Here is a 17,692-nt window from a genome sequence, read left to right on the forward strand (position 1 = left end):
GTCCATTATCCAAGAGCGCCGCAAATGCCTCAATTTAATGGATAACTTGTTTTGGCGCAATGCGTCAATTATACGCGCAGGCGCGGACATAAGTAAACGGAGCACACTTTTCGGTTCCAATCTCCATCACACCTTTTGTATTGGACATAAAAAAAAATTTGTCCCAGAGAAAGCATACTGAAGGCCCCTGCCAGCCTGCACATGCCACGGCTATCAGTTTCAATTATGCAACGCGTGAATTAGAATCAAATTGTGTTCCGTTTACTTTTTCTCCGCACTGGTACGTCCTGCGCCCTTATATATTCAGGAAATTTGTCATTTCAAACGTGAGCTCAACACTTGGTCTTGAACGTATCCCGAAATTATTTTTCATTCCTTCAACTGCAATTATAGCCCGGACAGGCAGAGTCCGGGCCTTAAATTTAAGCGCCGGACTGGGCCGGGCACGGTCCCTATCAGAGTCTGGTTCAATTTCGGTGCATGCACACCTCTAATGTGCCCCTCGAAAGAGGCACTCCAGGCAGTGACGTCAACAGATAGTCATGAAGACTCTTAACTTTTCAACTACCTGGATTAGCCAATGACCTTACCTGTGCCAAATGCATATTGCTCCTGCAATGGCTTAACTACGTTTGGCCAGAGCACGCACATCTGCACACCTGTCACTGTCTCTAGCCTGAATGTGTCTAGTACTATTCAAAACATGTGCAAGGTTTCCAATAGCACCATGCTTGAAGGAACAGAGAAAGTTCTACTCTCCAAACATTAGCTTTATTTGGCGTACCAAAAAGTCTCCCCTAAACTCTGAGTGTGGGCAGAAAAATAGAGAACACACCTTTTCACTCTCCCAGCCCAAAAAAGTTCCAATAGCACTCAATGACTCTGCAAACGGGGGCTTTTATGCACAGCGACAGGAAGTTAGCAAAGCACGATATATGTATATAAGATATATCAAGCACAATACTGAACTACGGCACGGTGAAACACCAGCTAAAAAGAAACGTGTTTGAACCCATGCTGGGCCTCTCAGTCGAGAACATTTGCTCCCCCTGCTTTATAAATATGTTGCCTACTATTATACAAGGCAAAATTGCAGAGCAACAAGACAGTTAGTGGAAGGTGTACGGTATGTACAGAGAACAACACACTCCAAGCAGGGAACTCTTGCCCAGCTAGGCTACTATACAAAACTCACCCAGTAGGAGTATGGTCGAACACCAATTGTGAAAATTAACTTAAAAGTATACATTCAAGGTAAAGATTTGAGAAATAAGGACACCTTTCACATAGGAAGATCCTTTCTCAAATGTGAAACAGTGGAAACGCAACGAAGTCGTGTTACGAAGGAGAAAGCATTTCTCCCTTTACTTTTATTAACATATTTAGCATTTTTTTCATTTAGTTTTGTTGTTGCCAAAGGCAACTTCCACAAAACACTTGCCTCGCCATATAAAAAAAATTCTGGGACATGAGTGAGGCAAAACGGGGGCGGGTGACAGCATCCTGTCCTGGTGAAGCCGCGACTTCAATGCACCAATTTTTTAGCCCCGTTAGTTGCGTGGCTGACCAATGCCGACACCCGACACATGCCAAGGGCAGCAAACAATGGCGAGACACTGGCACTGAAAGCAAGGAAAAAAGCTACCAGCAACAGGCCAAATCAAATGCATGGTGCAAAGTTGAAAAAATAAATTTTGAATGCCCCAAACGAGGGCTGCTGCTGGAGCTTTCTAAGCACATGCCTCTGCAGCGCCAGTGTTTGCAACCAATATTTTGCTGCCACTAGTGTGCCACCGACCAGCAGGCAATGCACATACCAACTAGGCATAGCTTTTGCCGAATTGCTGGCATCCCACCCCCCTTTTCTGTCCCATGCTTCAGTTCCCCCCCCTCCCCAATGTCCATCTGTTGCATGTGGGTGCCAATTCTCTGCCCAATCATATCTGCGAACCCCAGCACTGTCGCAGGGCCACACTCTAGATCAGGTCAGCCACGTTCATGGGCATTTCTTCAATCTCTGTGTTGTAAAAGCCCTCAATGTCCTTCAGGGTGCGCTTGTCCTCTTCAGTGACAAAGTTGATGGCGACACCCTTACGACCGAACCGACCTCCTCGGCCAATTCTGGAAGGCAACAGAAGGGAAAGAAAAAAAAAAATAGCAACTTCAGCAGATAACCAGCACATGAAAATATAAAAAAATCAACAAAGAAACTCCGGGAAGAGGTCGGAAAGAGAAATGTTTCAGAGGTTTAACGTTCCAAAGCAACTCTGGCTATGAGGACGCCGCAGTGGAGGACTCCGGAAGTTTTGACCACCTGGGGTTCTTAAAACAGTGCACAGGCACCTTGCGGTTCGCCTTCACCGAAAAGCAGCCGCCAAGGCCGGGATCTGATCCCACATCCTTGGGAATAGTAGTCAAGCGCCATAACTACAGCGCCACCCCGGCGGGGCAGGTTGGAAAGTTTGTAGGTCCTAAGAAGATGCTACTCGAACACACGTTTGCTTTAATATTTGACTTAGAGGTATGAAACTCCTGCTATTCAGTCTTTTATGCTGATTTGAAATCTGCAATTAGTTTTACTGTAAGTTGTTTTCCTGTTCAGTGACAATGTGCAAAATATACACCTTTTTGTCATACTAAACTTCCATAAACACACATCACTGATATCATTAATGGGTCATTTGAATCCATTTAAACTGTTGAGTGCCAAACACATATAAAGTATGCTAATGACGTGAAAATTTTGAACCCGGCAAGTTACATTTTCTAGACACCACCATGTGGTAAATTATTTTTTTTTTAAATATCTGAATGGCATTTATTCTTGAAATAGATAACGGCACTCCACATACCTCAGAGAAAATGTGCAAAATTTCTGATATGAGCATCAAAGTACCAAAAACAAGAAGGGGAAACTCAGAAAATTGAAGATTGCATTTTGAGAAAAATGCACTGAAGTTAAAATTGCATGTTTATTTAAAAAAGAGGGCTTCAATTTCTATCAAACTTTGGCACAAAAGAAAATAGCCCATAAAGCAGCCGCTGCCATTAGAAACTTTCTGCAGCATAAGTCACTCCCTCGCGACCGTTGCAAGTGGACTCTGACAGTGTACGGTGATTTGCTTTCGCTTCCGCAGTCAGCTTCAAGGAGATTTGTTTCTGCCTTTTTATTTCTCTGGTTATGCCAAGCTATGATGCATCACCTTGTGGCGTCCAATAATTGAGGAAAATCGCACTAGCTGCTCGTATCCAATTCTATAGAACGGGCCACCACAGCAGCTTTGACATTGACGGCGAAGCTTTCATGCGAGCTCCCGCTGTCATAATCTCGGCTTGCATCCTCGCTTGGATCCCTGCACACTGCAACTCACTGCGATGAGCATGTTGTGGGAACACTTTGCGGGCCGGCAAAGTTCTCACAGAGTAGTTCAAGGAACGAACAGAGTCTACGCTTCGCGGCTGCTTCCCGGACATGGGAAGTCCTAACGCTGGTGAGTTGGGCAAATCGCGCCCCTCGCCATAATCTCGGCCTGCATCCTCGCTTGGATCTCTGCACACTGCAACTCACTGCGATGAGCATGTTGTGGGAACACTTTGCGGGCCGGCAAAGTTCTCACAGAGTAGTTCAAGGAACGAATAGAGTTTACGCTTCGCGGCTGCTTCCCGGACATGGGAAGTCCTAACGCTGGTGAGTTGGGCAAATCGCGCCCCTCGCAAGAATGTTTAGCGCAGTCAAGTCAGTCTTTCCTCACCTTAGAAACGTCCACTCTTTTTCCGAGGCACTCACATACTCTAATGCCGCTTCAAATACCCTGAAGGCATCTGAAACGCTAGAGGGATTGGCGTCGTTTCCGCTAGGCCTAATGCGAGTCGAGTTGTCACTGGACGAGCCCTCCCGTTAAGATTTTCGCCGACGTCCTCTATATTTGTGACCAGAATGGTAATGACTGCGCTGGTTCGATTGTGCTTCATCCATGACGATGATAAAGTTTCCGAACCATCGTCATTCTGAAATGCACCTTGACGTAGCATGGAGCCAGCAAGTGGGCTTCGCCACATGCGCATGCATGGCAGCCAATGGCGATGCCCAATTCGTACCGCGTGATTTAAAAACCAGTCGCAGCACACAAAAAATGCAGTGAAGGCATGCTTTTTAAAATATTTTTTTGCGCCGTAGACACCGGGCAACTGTGGTGATTGGGAGAATGCGGCTTGGCTGATCTCCTCACACGATCAGCAGCAGCGAGCAAACGCGGCATGCCGGCCACGAGACGCTCTAAGATAGCATACTTTCGGTCATTCAACAGCCCCGTGTGCTCTTTGAACGCAATTTCAGCCCATTTCCCATTTAAATCAGCTTTGATTTTTATTTTCATGAGAGTAGAGATGCTTGAAAAGACAAGAAAAGACAAAAAAATCAGTCATTCTAAAAGGGGGAAAAAAAACTAACTTTTCGACCCCCATCTCCCCTTAAATAGCAAGTAAACAAGAACATCAGAAACGACAATACATCGACAGTTTTTTCATTCAGAACCAGGGTTCAACTGAAGCACATGAACTGGGCACAGCCAGCAAGAAAGTAAACACAGCTCACCTGTGGATGTAGTTTTCCCTATTAGTGGGCAGGTCAAAGTTGATGACCAAGGACACTTGCTGAACATCAATGCCCCGAGCAAGCAGGTCAGTCGTGATTAGCACTCTGCTTGAGCCCGACCGGAACTCTCGCATGATCACGTCTCGCTCCTTTTGGCCCATGTCTCCGTGCTAGACAAAATGTATAGGAAAGACCCGTCACCCCACTGATGACACACCAGCCCACACAAGTCAACACCCACATCTACCTCTTCCAGATACTCACTTCTTTGCCAATGACAAGCAAGAGCACAGAGTACATTGCAAGAGGCATCAAGATCTAACTGTGGGGTTTGGTTTATAGTTTAACGTCCCAAAGCAACCCGAGCTATGCACAGTCGAGAGCTCCCAATAATTTTGAGTATCTGAGGTTCAACATACGCCGATATCACACAGTAGACGGGCACTCCACTGAAACGCAACCTGAAGAAAATTAGAAGCGGCTGCATGCATCAGGCCGGTTAATATGAAACTCTGGGGTATTACGCCCAAATAGCCGATCCCAATTTCACCACAAACAAATGAAACGATGGCCCCTCGGGAGTCCCGAAACAATGCCACAAGGCAGCGCTGATGCTTAATGCGCCATAGCACCTCGGCCTCAACTCCCAACAAGCACACACAAAAGCCCCTGTGGTACTGTTTGTGAACCACAGAAATGCACCTGCAAAGACTATATGCTTCACTGTAACACAGCTGCAGATGCTTTCGGTACTCAAAACATGGCCGGAATGGCAACAGCGGCAGTATGTGTTCCTCGACCTGACCATTATTATTCTCCACGCTTTTTACAGGTTGACTGCACGAAACACCAGCACCATTCCTTTAGATGGTGTGCCAAGGCAGGAAAGTTGGGTTGCAGGCATCTGCATTTTTTATGCACTGCACTGTAAGGTCACCCAAATAGAAGAAAAAAATAGGGGTGTGCGAATATTCAAAACTCGAATATAATTCCAATATTATATTTTTAGTATCGGTATTTGATTCGGAAACCAAGTATTTGGAAACCGAATATTCGTGCATAATTCGATCCGACGTGCATATTCGTATTCAACCGAATATTCTATTGTGAGCACAGGCGTTTGTTTAGGTCCACAAGTCCTATCGACATAGACATAGCAACATGGCAGCGCCCAAAGCCATGCCGCAAGCTTTTTTGTGGCTGCGCGTCCGACTGATTCATGCCATGGTGAGCGAAGGTTGTGGACAGCCACCCACAAAGAGGGCAAACAATGTGGACACGACGTCGAAAGGCAAAGGAAAGTGTTATGTAGAAATATTTTGTGAAGTCATTGCCATCGACGGAAGAGCGCTTAAAGGGCCACTGTCCAGGGAAGGACCTTTTAAGCTAAGGAGCCCAGTGTTTCGATCAGGTACCGCAGATAATCTGTGCAAAATGCTACTGTGACACGCACACCGCAAAGCAACGAAAATACAAATCAAAGCTCTCGCACGCTCTCTTTCGGGAAGCCAGCTTCCCTGTTTCCTGCACTGGCCCGTCGAGCCACAGTTATGACGTACTTGCCGCGAACGACGTCCATTGGTCCGTCTCGCTGACTAACGGGAGAAACTAGGATGGGCGTACACCTCTAATTGTGTCCACCGCTCGCCGCTGCCCGCTTTTCCCTCGCCTGTTTCGTTTTCACGCATGCAGAGAGTACCACCATCACCACCCCCCTGCTCTGAGTCCGTTCTGTGTGCTGCGCCGTTTTTACAGCCTTCCCTTTCGCGCAACCTGAAGCTTTCACTCCAACGTGACCGCTCGTTTTCTCTCCCTTTTAGGAGAGAGGTTCGGCGACTCGGCCCAACGTCAACGAGACAGCAAAAGCAAAGAAAAAGAAAAGTCTCAAAGGCGGGGCCATGATGTACGCGAGTGAAGTTCACCTCCCACCTCCCGCCAAACGCGGAAGAGGAAGGGGAATTTGGCTTACGGTGGCTAGAGAACCGAGCAGGAGAGTGAAAACCTGAGAGGGGACGGAAGGAAAGGGAAGTGCAAAATCTGTTGACTGCAATGGTAACTCCATTATTGATTACTCTTCAAAAACTTCCCGCGACCTTGCGTTGTGGGGACGAAGCCTCAAAGCCACCGCGGAAAAAAAAATTTGGACCGGAGGGTGGACAGTGACACGGCTACATGCATGTGGCCGAGATAGAGTATCGGAAGATGAAAGCAGGTGTACCAGAGAAAGGCTTTTGACAGCTTGCATAGCCCTCAAATTAACATCGAAAATTCAACTACCTTCTTTCCGCAACGACGGTGCCGCAGAAAGCGCAAGTACATCATTTGCGCTGCCAACCCAAGCTTTGTTCCCACTGAACTGAAAGCCCAGCTTGCGAGCACTGCTTGCACTTGACATTCTCCAGAAGCCTGTTTAGGGCCGTGACTTGCAAAATGACGAATTCATCCGCTGACTGCACTGGTGAGCGCTTGGCCCTCACCAGTCAGCTCCATTTTCCGTGCAGTTGCAGGCACAGAACTCAGCTTTCATTGTATTTTTGCGGCGGCTTCCTGCAACGCTTCTGGCAATAAAAAACGCAGCTGCAGGTGTGCCTGGATGTTGCGCCCGGGTGCTCGTCGACGGCGTGGCAATATGTGTGAAGTTCCGAGATGAACAGTGCGATGACCCGCCGACGCTTCCAGCAATCCAGAGCGCAGCGCGTGAAGTTCACCAGTACCGCCGGTGCTCTCAGACGGTGTATCATCCACAGAGGAAGTGCTAGGTAGCGGCTCTTCAATAGCGCGTACACACATTTACCCGCACACAGCCTTTACCTCCGCGCCTATAACTTCGGTTAAACTCATAGCCACACAAGAATCACTCACATCCACATCTGTAATTGCAGTCAAAATCGTAGCCATGCAGGATGCCCTCGCATCCGCGCCCGTAACTTCGGCGGCACTCATAGCCACGCACGAAACACTCGCATTCGCGCCTGTTGCTTTGGTAGCGTGTTAACATCAGAAATTCTTGAACTTCTTTACCATCGGCAAATTTCGTAAGCATGAGGCATCTTGTACTTCAGACAAGATGGCTCCATGACCACAAGTAAAGCGTGCTTCCGAACTATGCTCCGCACGGACTAACATGGCAGCCACGTATTCCTATTCGAGAACTATGCTCTGCGCAAATAACAAACACGGACAGGCTCGTGAGTCTGCGCAAATGACTGGCACGGCATGCCTAGCAAGAGGCGAGCGCAGCAGACGCCGCTGCAGGGAGCGCCCACTGGTGCAAGGAGACAGACTGCGGAGCGTGCTGCTCACGTGATGCGCGCCGCCAATGAATCGTCGAGCGACCCCGGAACTTTTGCTTATTATGTGTATGGTGCCGCTCGGAGGAATTCGCTGAAGCGAAAAACATGAAGCCAAAAGAATGCACTTTCCATACAGACCAAGATGGCCACGCTCAGTTGCGCGGTTGCCGAGAAATCAAGACTTGAAAAACAGGTTTTTTGTGATTTGAAAGAAATTTTATGCTACCTTTGATCATAGAAACAGTGATTTGGAGTATTTCTAGATTGTTTTTGACACACAAAACAAGAGCTTTCAAAAATTAATTTTTCGACTGTTGAAAGTCGCGTTCCCCATTAAGGCAAGCTAGCCTTCATCAATGCTGTGTACTAACAATTTTCTGCGACAGTTCCACTCTACCAAGAATGTCTGCTATGTTCTTGGATGCTGCAATAAATGTTTTGTAGCGGTTAAATGCGCCTGTCGATTATTCAATTTTCAATTCTACATTCGGAACGTAAGTATTCGTATTCGAAAAATTTGATATTCGCACACCTTTAAAAAAAAAACATCCAAAATATGGCCGACCTATTTTCAGGGTGCAAGATAGCTTTAGACAAGAGGCGGGTAGTATGTGCCCCATGACTAAGGCCATCCCAGCAGGACGCACGATGTTCTGTGCACTAAATGTAGAAGCTAATTTATTTGCAGATCGGTTAGGCTACAGATAGAATTGCACACCAAGTGGTGTTAAAGAAGCCTCGGACAATATCGCGAGAGCGTGCATGCAGTGCACAATCCGAGGCTTGAACATTTTCTGATTTCACAGTGGCTACAGATTTGCCAGCAGCAAGTCATAAGGACCAAATTTGAGTGTGGAAGGCAGGGTAGAGCACTTATTCCCTTGATGCCATCCCACAGGCTACAAAACAGTGAGAAGAAGAGACAAAGCAGGGGAGCATGCACAGTACATTCTCACAATGAAATTTTTTGCCTGTATCTGTTTTCCTTTTTCTTTCTTGCAGAGTTATGTTTTTTTGCCTGTTGCAGTGACTTCAAATTTGTTTTGTATCGGCCACATGGCCACAAAGGAGTACTACTGATGTGTGCTTGACCAGCACACATCTATGAAAATACACTGCTGTCTGCAATAAAGGGCCTGCCCCTGAAGCGTCTGGCTCCTGCTTCACAAAATAAGTTGATACTGCATATGAAATTTCAACTCCCCTAAAAGAAACCTTTTTTTGACTGCATAATTACAGAAACCGTCGTCGCTGTGGGGCTCATTTATTAGTGTTTAGTTGAGAGACATCAAAAGAACATGGCCAGAGCCTACGAAAAAATGCTTGTTCTGTGAAGAAATTCGTACCTGTGGTTTTAATTATTGCAGTGTTTCTGTATCACTGGTTGCAAGTGGAGTGTGGGAACTAGCCACGTTCGTAACTTTTCAACCCGGTTATTTGAACCCTTCAATTGGTTCACTCTGAAATGGTACCCCAAGGCAGCGCCCTCTGTCCCCATAAAAAGACCAAGACAACTCACCAGGGCTGAAACAGTGAAGTCTCGCTCGTGCATCTTCTCCGTAAGCCAGTCAACTTTCCGCCTCGTGTTGCAGAAGATGACTGCCTGTGTGATGGTCAACGTCTCGTAAAGGTCGCACAGTGTGTCCAGTTTCCATTCCTGCACAAGAGGCACCGGACAGCTGTTAAAACTCCCTTGCATCTGCTGCAGCAAACAGCACACATACACAATGAAGCCTTAAAAATGGCAGAAAGCAGACAGGCTTTCAGACAGCAGACAAATGTTGAGCACAAAGCAGCCTGTTTTATGCTTATACAGCCAAGTGTAATGGCAAGAGAACCAACTTGCCTCACGGTCTACAGCAACATAGAACTGCTTGATACCCTCCAGAGTGAGTTCCTCCTTCTTCACGAGGATTCGAATGGGGTTACGCATGAAGCACTTGGTCACATCCAGCACATCCGAAGGCATAGTAGCCGACAGCAGGATCACCTGCAACAAGACAGCGAAGTGCATCAGATGAATCCACAGCTCACCATGCCATACGGTGGACAAAACCATGCTTACAACGCTAGCTACGATTACCACCAATCAAGCCTGGCAATGTTGAACTGCTTGGTTAGCCGTTCCGCTATGCTATTCATACTGTTAAGGAGGACATGGGGATCGAAGTGAAATTCTTTAATTTTTGTAGTAGAGCAATGAAACTTGGCATGCTTATTGGAAACTGTGCTGAATGGCTAATTACAAAGTTTCCTTAAGATATTTCCAGTAGTTTTTACATTAGAAATTTATATTTGCATCATTGTTTACCAAATTTGCAGAAAGCCTGGCGTGACAAAAAAACGTGGTAGAAGCCCATAGTTGGTCTTATATTTTAGCCATATTGTTACGGACGCACAACGAGGAGTAAGCGGGCAGTGGCGCGGGCTGGAGCACTCACGCTAGGCCCACCAACCATTCATTAAGGGGGGAGCCGGATCTTTGCAGCCGAAAATCGGTCAGAAAATCGGATTTTGAATCTTCTAGTTTTCGCAGCAATCTCCGAAGTTTCGTTGAAAAATATCGCCTAATTTGCGCTTTACAGTGCTCCAAAGACAAGAATCTGCGCGTGTGGCCCTTTAAACTGAGGTCAAATCGCTCCGAATTTCGATCTCCCGCAGTTCGAGAAATACACAATCCGCAGGCATAATCTTGGTGTCGTCCGAAAGATCGCGATTCAGGCCGTTCCTATCTCTTGGTTGGCAACCATGAGTGAGCCCACCGAAGCGGGAAACAAAGGAACAAAATCGCGTGAAACACTCCCTGCTATTGGTCTCCCACCGCACGTGAGCAAAATGGCGAGCTTTGGTTGGCTGGCGGCGTCGACTGCTCGCGGTCCGGCGCCATTTTGAAAAGGTCTCTCCTTTAGGCCTAGTCTGCTAGCGCCGTTCCCTCATCATAACGCGAAATGCGCAATATTAAGATTCATGCGTCATTATTAGCTTTAAAAAAGTAGCGAGAGGAGATAAACGTGCCGGGGACGCTGCATCGCCGCATCTGGTTATATGTTATCAATGATGAAGCGCCTACGCTCCGCGTAGAGTCCGCGATGGCCTGATAACGGCGTAACATAGCCGGTCGTGCTCAGTGCGACAGCAAGGAGCGGCACGACCTGTCGCGTACGGAATCGTGATGGTGCAGATGAGCAAGTGCAGCTTTCAACGCCAGGATAGATCACCCTGTGAGGCAGTGCCGCGACCAGCCACAGCGGCAATCGCGAAGCAGCGTCTAGATACACGCGGAACATAGAGAAAAAGATTACGTGGAATCCCAAATCTTGTCGAAATTTATTAAACTTCGTTCTGAATGCTTTGCGGTGCAAGATGAGCAATGGTCGCTATCACTAGTTGCAGGCCGCCTGCATTTACAGCATGAACGTGAGAATGCCAGCACTTGGCACCAAATTTTGCGGAGGTCACGATGCAAAAGCGCTCGTCTTGATGGCGGCCTCTGAACCATGCGTTCCGTTTGCCGGAAATTTCATTCTTTGAGTGCAAATTATATCGATTGTAAATGATGCATTGACATCAGAAACCAGTCAGAACCCACTTTAATGAGTTACTGTTAGCTCTGGTGCTTCAAAGATTTATCAACACGTTTTTCATCAATTTCTCAAAGTCACGGTACATGTTTGGAGGTGCGATATCTCTGGTTCTACTCATGATATTGCTATAATTTCTTTTGCACCAGAAAGGTAAACTCATGTACAGTGCAAAAATACGAGTTCGTGGTATTTAATGAGGAGTTTTTAAAAATTGCATGTTTTCGGGAGTATTAAGGTGGCTTTTTGGTCTCTGAACTTTGACAAGCTGTAACTTTGGTTAAAATGAGACCAGAACATTCAATCCTGATTTTTGCATTCTCTGTGTTCTAAATTGATTTGATACGTCAGTTTTCATTGTAACTCTGTAGTTTGACAGCTCACCTCCAAACAAAGAACATAGTGTTCAATATCTTCAGAACTAAACGACTTACATAGAATTAATGTGCATGTTTGAAATCGGCACAAAAAGCCGCATTAATGGTGCAACTTTCATCCAAATCTACCAGTAAATAAAAAATATTGTCTTAAGACCAGGGTCCCCCCTTAAACGTCACCTCACAGTCATCTCTGTCCTCTGTTCTCCTGCGTTCACCGGCTTGCCGCCACGTAACATTTGGTTGGAGGTGCGAGGTACTTCATCATCACCTCCTCATCCTGGTCCAGAGCTTTGCCACCATGCTACTTTTTGCGCCGTCAGCTGAAGGTTAGAAGGCATCGCATGGCTGTTCCCCAGCCTGCCAGATCCCGCAAGACCTTGCCGTTCCTTCGTCCCATCCCCCGCCCCAACCACAAGACACGACTGAGACTGACCCGAGACGTCCCCTACATGCCCACAAGACAGCGAGAGAGCCAATGACCATGTGACCCTACTGAACCAAGACCCCACCGACCCAAGACACCGCCACACATGAACACATGACCCCTGCCCATGTCATGTGGTGCGTGCCTTTGCCTCCCCCATTGAGTCGTGGCAATGTGTTGCACGAGAGTGTCCTCTGGAATCATGCTGGCAAGCCCATCTATTCTTCCTTCTTCAAGCATCCAGACACGCCTATCATCGTGCCATGGACTCATCATCAGTAAACTTCCTCGTCCATAATCGGGACGATCGCTCAGTGGCCCCGGTTTATGTTACGGACGCGCAAGGAGGAAGAAGCAGGCAGCGGCGCGAGCAGGAGCGCTCACGCTAGGCCCGCCAACCATCCATTAAATGTCATCTCACGGTCATCCAAGATCATCTCTGTCTTCTGTTCTCCCATGTTCACCGGCTTGCCGCCACGTAACAATATGAATGGTTCATGCAGTGACATTCCCCAAATACTTTTATCAGCTTGCCTTTTCTTTTTTACACAGTACATCCATGCTTGCATAATGCACTCATTTTCACCATTTCAAAATAGCTAAAAAGTAAAAGAATGACACCATATTTTGAATATATGGGAATGTCACTGCATAAAGAAATTACGAAGGAATATAATGCAACAAAGCTCATGAAAATCCATCAAGCCATTGCCACGCTACGCTTTCTGCAAGCATGACAGTTGGGTCAAAAGGCACTTTTGAGAAAACTGACATTAAAGTTGCACAGCTACTTTTTGCCCATTATAACGCCTCTGCATTGAAATAATGTATCGCTACACTGCACGCTTCCTTCTGGGTTGTTTCCGAGGGCACAGAACGCGGTTACAGGCATCTGAATGGTGTGAATTGGATTAGGCAAACATTTGCCGTAAGCCTGGCAGCGCATCACTCATCACAAAAACGGAAGTTTCTCCGTATCAGAACTGCATCGCGATGTCGCGGCTAGTCAATGGAGCCAGGACCTCGGATTAACTCCTGGGAATCTATTTCGGGCCTAGGTGCCATGGAATGGTGCTATACCGGTTGCACAAATGTTCGCAGTCGCACTCGAGAGCTCGCACCACATCCACGTTGCGAAAACAAACTTTCACCGTGTTGGCACTGCACTGTGACATTGGTTGACGGCCCCAGATCTTCGGGTTCATTTCCTAGCATAGATTCCAAGGGCGGGTCAGCCTTTCGCGACCTATCTCCGTCGTAATCTTCACCGAGTGCGTCGGGGCATATCCGTGCCACTGCGCGATTGCATCAGCCGAACTTTCCGCGCGTCTGGAGACTTCCGTTCATTGGAGCCGTACCACGTCGAAACATAAGTGTGAGATCCTTGTCGCTTTCACCGCCGCTTCAGTTTCTTTGCCTTTCGGACAGACCACACGGTGCGCTGATACTTTTCTTCAAGAAGCGTTTTTGTCGACCCGGTCCTCGCTTTGTCCGATTTGCTGCCGATCGCTTTTTTTTCTGAATAGGAGGCTTGCGTTCGTGCTTCCCGCACGCATACTTCGTCCTATACTTCTGCACAGCGCGTCGCTGCATAGCTGGCACACAGACGAAGCCTCGTGCAACAGTGGGGAAGTGACGAAAAATGCAGAACGGCAGCCGCGGATTCAAATTTTGCTATTTGATCCCTGCGTCCCCCCTTAATGAGGTACATCAAATCTTCAACCCTTGTTTAGTTCTCTTTCTTACCGTATAGAAATATGCATCTCGTTCTAACCTGTGAGGCTAAGAAACTGAAAATGTGATACTGTGATATTAAACAACATGTACAAGGTCTAAGTGGAGACGCTCCTCGGAAAATTGTTTTTCCATTTGATACTGGGGCTAGGTGGTTAGGCGGCCATTGTCCATCAAGTACAACAACCGAAGTGACGCAGTGATCGGCGGAACGAAGCTGCATTTACAAATATCTTATTTATATAACGTGGTTTCAGGAGTACCCGAGTGTCGTCCGACGAGGCGTCAACAGCACGGTCAAGCACCCACGATGGCAGCACCTCCTCGACCGCCGTAAACACCGCCGCTAAAGTGAGCTAGAATTGGGTAGTGGGCTCACTCCTCAGCTGGTGCCATACATTGCGATGACGCCGCCTATGTCAGTCAGGCTGATGATGATGATGGTAAGCGCACTTCAGGCTATCACAGAACAGACGTGCAATTCGGAGGAAAAAACCTCAGTTCCATGTTAGTCAGCTTGACTTCGTTAGAGGGATGGAACATACATATCAGGCACAAATGCCATGTCACTTTTTCTTTTTTTATTCTCTTTTCACATCAGCAATTTTACTATTGAGATTTGTCTCCTTATTACAGGCAACTGAAAAACAGCATGTTTGGCAGCTGCTGGACATAGCAGCAAAGCATGACCAAACATTGAAAAGTTTTTTTCTTACCTCTAAAACTCTTCTGCATGCAGATAAAAGATGATGCAATACTGCAATGCAATTATATATCTGGTGCATAGTTTTCACTGCCAGATGCCTGAATATTTTTAACATTTTCTAGCTTAAAAATACGCCCAATTACAATAAAACCTAAATGCAGTTTTAGATATCATGTATGTCAAATTTGGTCTTTACTTCACGAAACGTAAAATACTTTGCACAAGAGCCATGCATAGTCCAGAAAATGCGGCTAAGGTTGTTTATTGCTGTAGTTTACAGCCGAAACAGAGGTACTATGAGCATGAAATTCGCACAAAATGCAGGCCAGGGCACATGATACAACACAGCTGTACAACTCACTGGTGCCAGAGTAGTACTCTTAGAATTCTTATTAATGACCCGCATCCTCAAGTTTTCATGGCTAAACAGTGGCAATAAGATGAGACTATCTTAGGTACACCAAAGGGTGCTTACCACCCTCGGCACAGCCTGCCTGAGCTGCGCGTCGCAATGAATATGCCGACGACAACAAACACTGGACATGCTGCAAATGGTGCAATGTAACTCTAGAAACAATTAGTGCCTTTACCACTTTTCAGCAAACTTGCGGATAGAATTTTTGGTTGTCTGCAAGCCATGCACGTCACGTTGAACACCAATATGTTCATGGTGCCCATCTCTTAGCTGAAGAAGCTCGCCAACTCCGCACCATTTCTGTCTTCATTACTGATAATCTTATGATTTTTACTGGTGTGTAGATAAACACATCTAATGGATGTTGAATAGTGGATTAATGGATGTCAGAAGTGTAGTCTTTATTGTGGTTAAGCTTAACTATCACCAACGACTCTGTTGCACGCTAGTGGACAGATTGCATTTTACTGGAAAGATGGAATGGCAGATTTCCATAACTTGCGCTTCCACCAAAACATTCGAAACTGAAAAGTGTTTCTTCTCAGAAACCACCAAAATAAAGAGCACAAAGCTGCATGAAAGCTTGTGGAACACTTATGCAAAACTGTCAATTACAAAATGAACACATGGGCTATGAGTATGTTGCAGGCTGAGACGCAGCTGAAATCATGCCATGTGATTTGAAAGCCCACTGAAAGCACTTGGAAGGAAAACAAACTGCAGTGTTTTAACGTAGTTAAACCTATAAAGATGACATAGAATCCATATGTGCAGCATTTGTGAATGTGCGGTGCAGTTTAACACATAGGGTGATTGGCTCTGGCGATAGCTAAGGCTTCGTACTTGCTTTCCACAAAAATTAACCACAACCAAACCAACCGCACTCCAACAGGTTTCCCCCCCCCCCCCTGAATTCGGCAGGGGTTTCATGCAAGATTGGAAACGCAAGTGACACACAATGTACCGTCAGTCATTGAGGCCTTGGAGACTTGTTCCCCCTAAGGACTCACCCACAACTGGCGTTAGTACTGTCCAACCTCTCGACGATCCGAAACCGTTAGTGGCAGAACGGTACCGGTGCTTTTAAAGGTCGCATACAAAATTTGCAGCAAGACCACAGAAAAGGTGACCCAATTACTTTGACTAACAGTGCCAGTCAACAGCTGACAGCGAAACACCAGCTACATTGCTTAGTCACAATCCAGGAAAGTAGCCAAACACTATTACATGCAGCTACACAAGCCGGCAAAATGCGCCCTTTTATCTCCATCACCTTCGTCGATTTTGGCTAATACAAAAACTAAAGCTAACGACTGCTATGACCGTTACAGTACATGGATAGTACATGAGCAGCCAACTCAATCTACCATCATGTTAGTATACTGTAAAATTCCACAAATAATACGAACCGACATATAATCCTTGGTGGAATTTCAGAAAAGCGAAAGAGGAGAAGTCACCCATATAAAATGCGAGCTATAAAAGCTCAATGGAACTTTATTTGCACTGCATTTTGCTGTTGCCCCACAAGGCATACGCACTCTGCTTCTGCATCCACACCCCCTCTAGTCAGGATGCCGGTTCACACTCACTGAATGTGAAAGCCACGTAGCCCCTGTGGTTGTAAACCAGTATGCAGCTTCCAGATCCTATTCGGAATGGCAGCGCATGAGCTGATGGGATAGCATGCACGGCACTCGCACCTGTACAGAGTCACACTATACGAAAACGCACAGCATGTGCTTTCGCATTTGGGGCTTGGCGATCGTCTTCAGTCGGTGTACTATCTGCCGAGGGTCCCTTGCCAGATAATTCTCTAAACGTGCTCTCCTTCGGGAGCCCTGAACGCATTCGGTATCAAACATTTCTTGAAAAAACAATAACACGCTCCTCAAGAGTGTGTCCAAAATGGCTTCAGATATCCATTTCGGCTATCCAGTAGCGGTAATTGCAGTAACAACATTGGAAGCTCTCTCCGCCTCATTCAGTCTGGTATTGTTCCATGTAGTGCCTGCGCTTTCGGCAGCTACGATTACTTTTTTCCTGCTTTCAGGGTTTTGACATGGCCGTGAGGTGTTTTGAGGTATTGAAACAGTCAATTTAACAGTAAAAATTGAAACGATCAAAACAGTCAAGCGCAACAATGTGATCGTATTTGCTGTGGGAAAGCATGCCCACAAAACGCTCTTTCAAACACGACAAAGGTGGCTGCGCTCTGACAAGTTTTTTCATATTATGGCCGACGCAAAATGGGCTATTTCACTAACCATGCTTCCTGCAAAAAAAAAAATCAGTTTTCCCTAATATATTTAAGGGGGGAGGCTACCCTTGAACACCAACTTTTTTATTTCTTGAGATATTTAAATGAAATTTTCAGGGTATGCTCATAGTACAAACATTTGAAGAACTACCAAGTTTCGTGGAGCTGGGCTCATCGGTTCTCAAGTTAGACTATATCAAGATAGTTTACATAGGTCTTTAGGGGCGGGCCTGGAGAATTTGCAAAATGTGCTAGGAGTGTGAAATTTGTTAAAGTCATTCCTTGATAGTTTCCCCACGGCGAGA

The 17,692-nt window shown here is 46.4% G+C and overlaps 1 protein-coding gene across 1 annotated transcript in view; it reads right to left on the reverse strand.

The window, feature by feature from the left end:
• Positions 1 to 1,333: 1,333 nt before the first annotated feature.
• Positions 1,334 to 17,692, reverse strand: part of eIF4A (eukaryotic translation initiation factor 4A) — a 38,759-nt gene continuing 22,400 nt past the window's right edge. The window contains exons 6-9 of the mRNA XM_084593474.1: positions 9,734 to 9,877; positions 9,407 to 9,544; positions 4,595 to 4,764; positions 1,334 to 2,121 (exon numbers count right to left, since the gene is read on the reverse strand). Of these exons, the coding sequence (XP_084449600.1) occupies positions 1,977 to 2,121; positions 4,595 to 4,764; positions 9,407 to 9,544; positions 9,734 to 9,877 (597 nt within the window). The 3' untranslated portion in view covers positions 1,334 to 1,976. The remainder of the gene's footprint in view (positions 2,122 to 4,594; positions 4,765 to 9,406; positions 9,545 to 9,733; positions 9,878 to 17,692) is intronic.

Source organism: Amblyomma maculatum, chromosome 2, assembly GCF_055883805.1.
Source record: "Amblyomma maculatum isolate TAMU_Amacu chromosome 2, ASM5588380v1, whole genome shotgun sequence".
NCBI lineage: Eukaryota > Metazoa > Arthropoda > Arachnida > Ixodida > Ixodidae > Amblyomma > Amblyomma maculatum.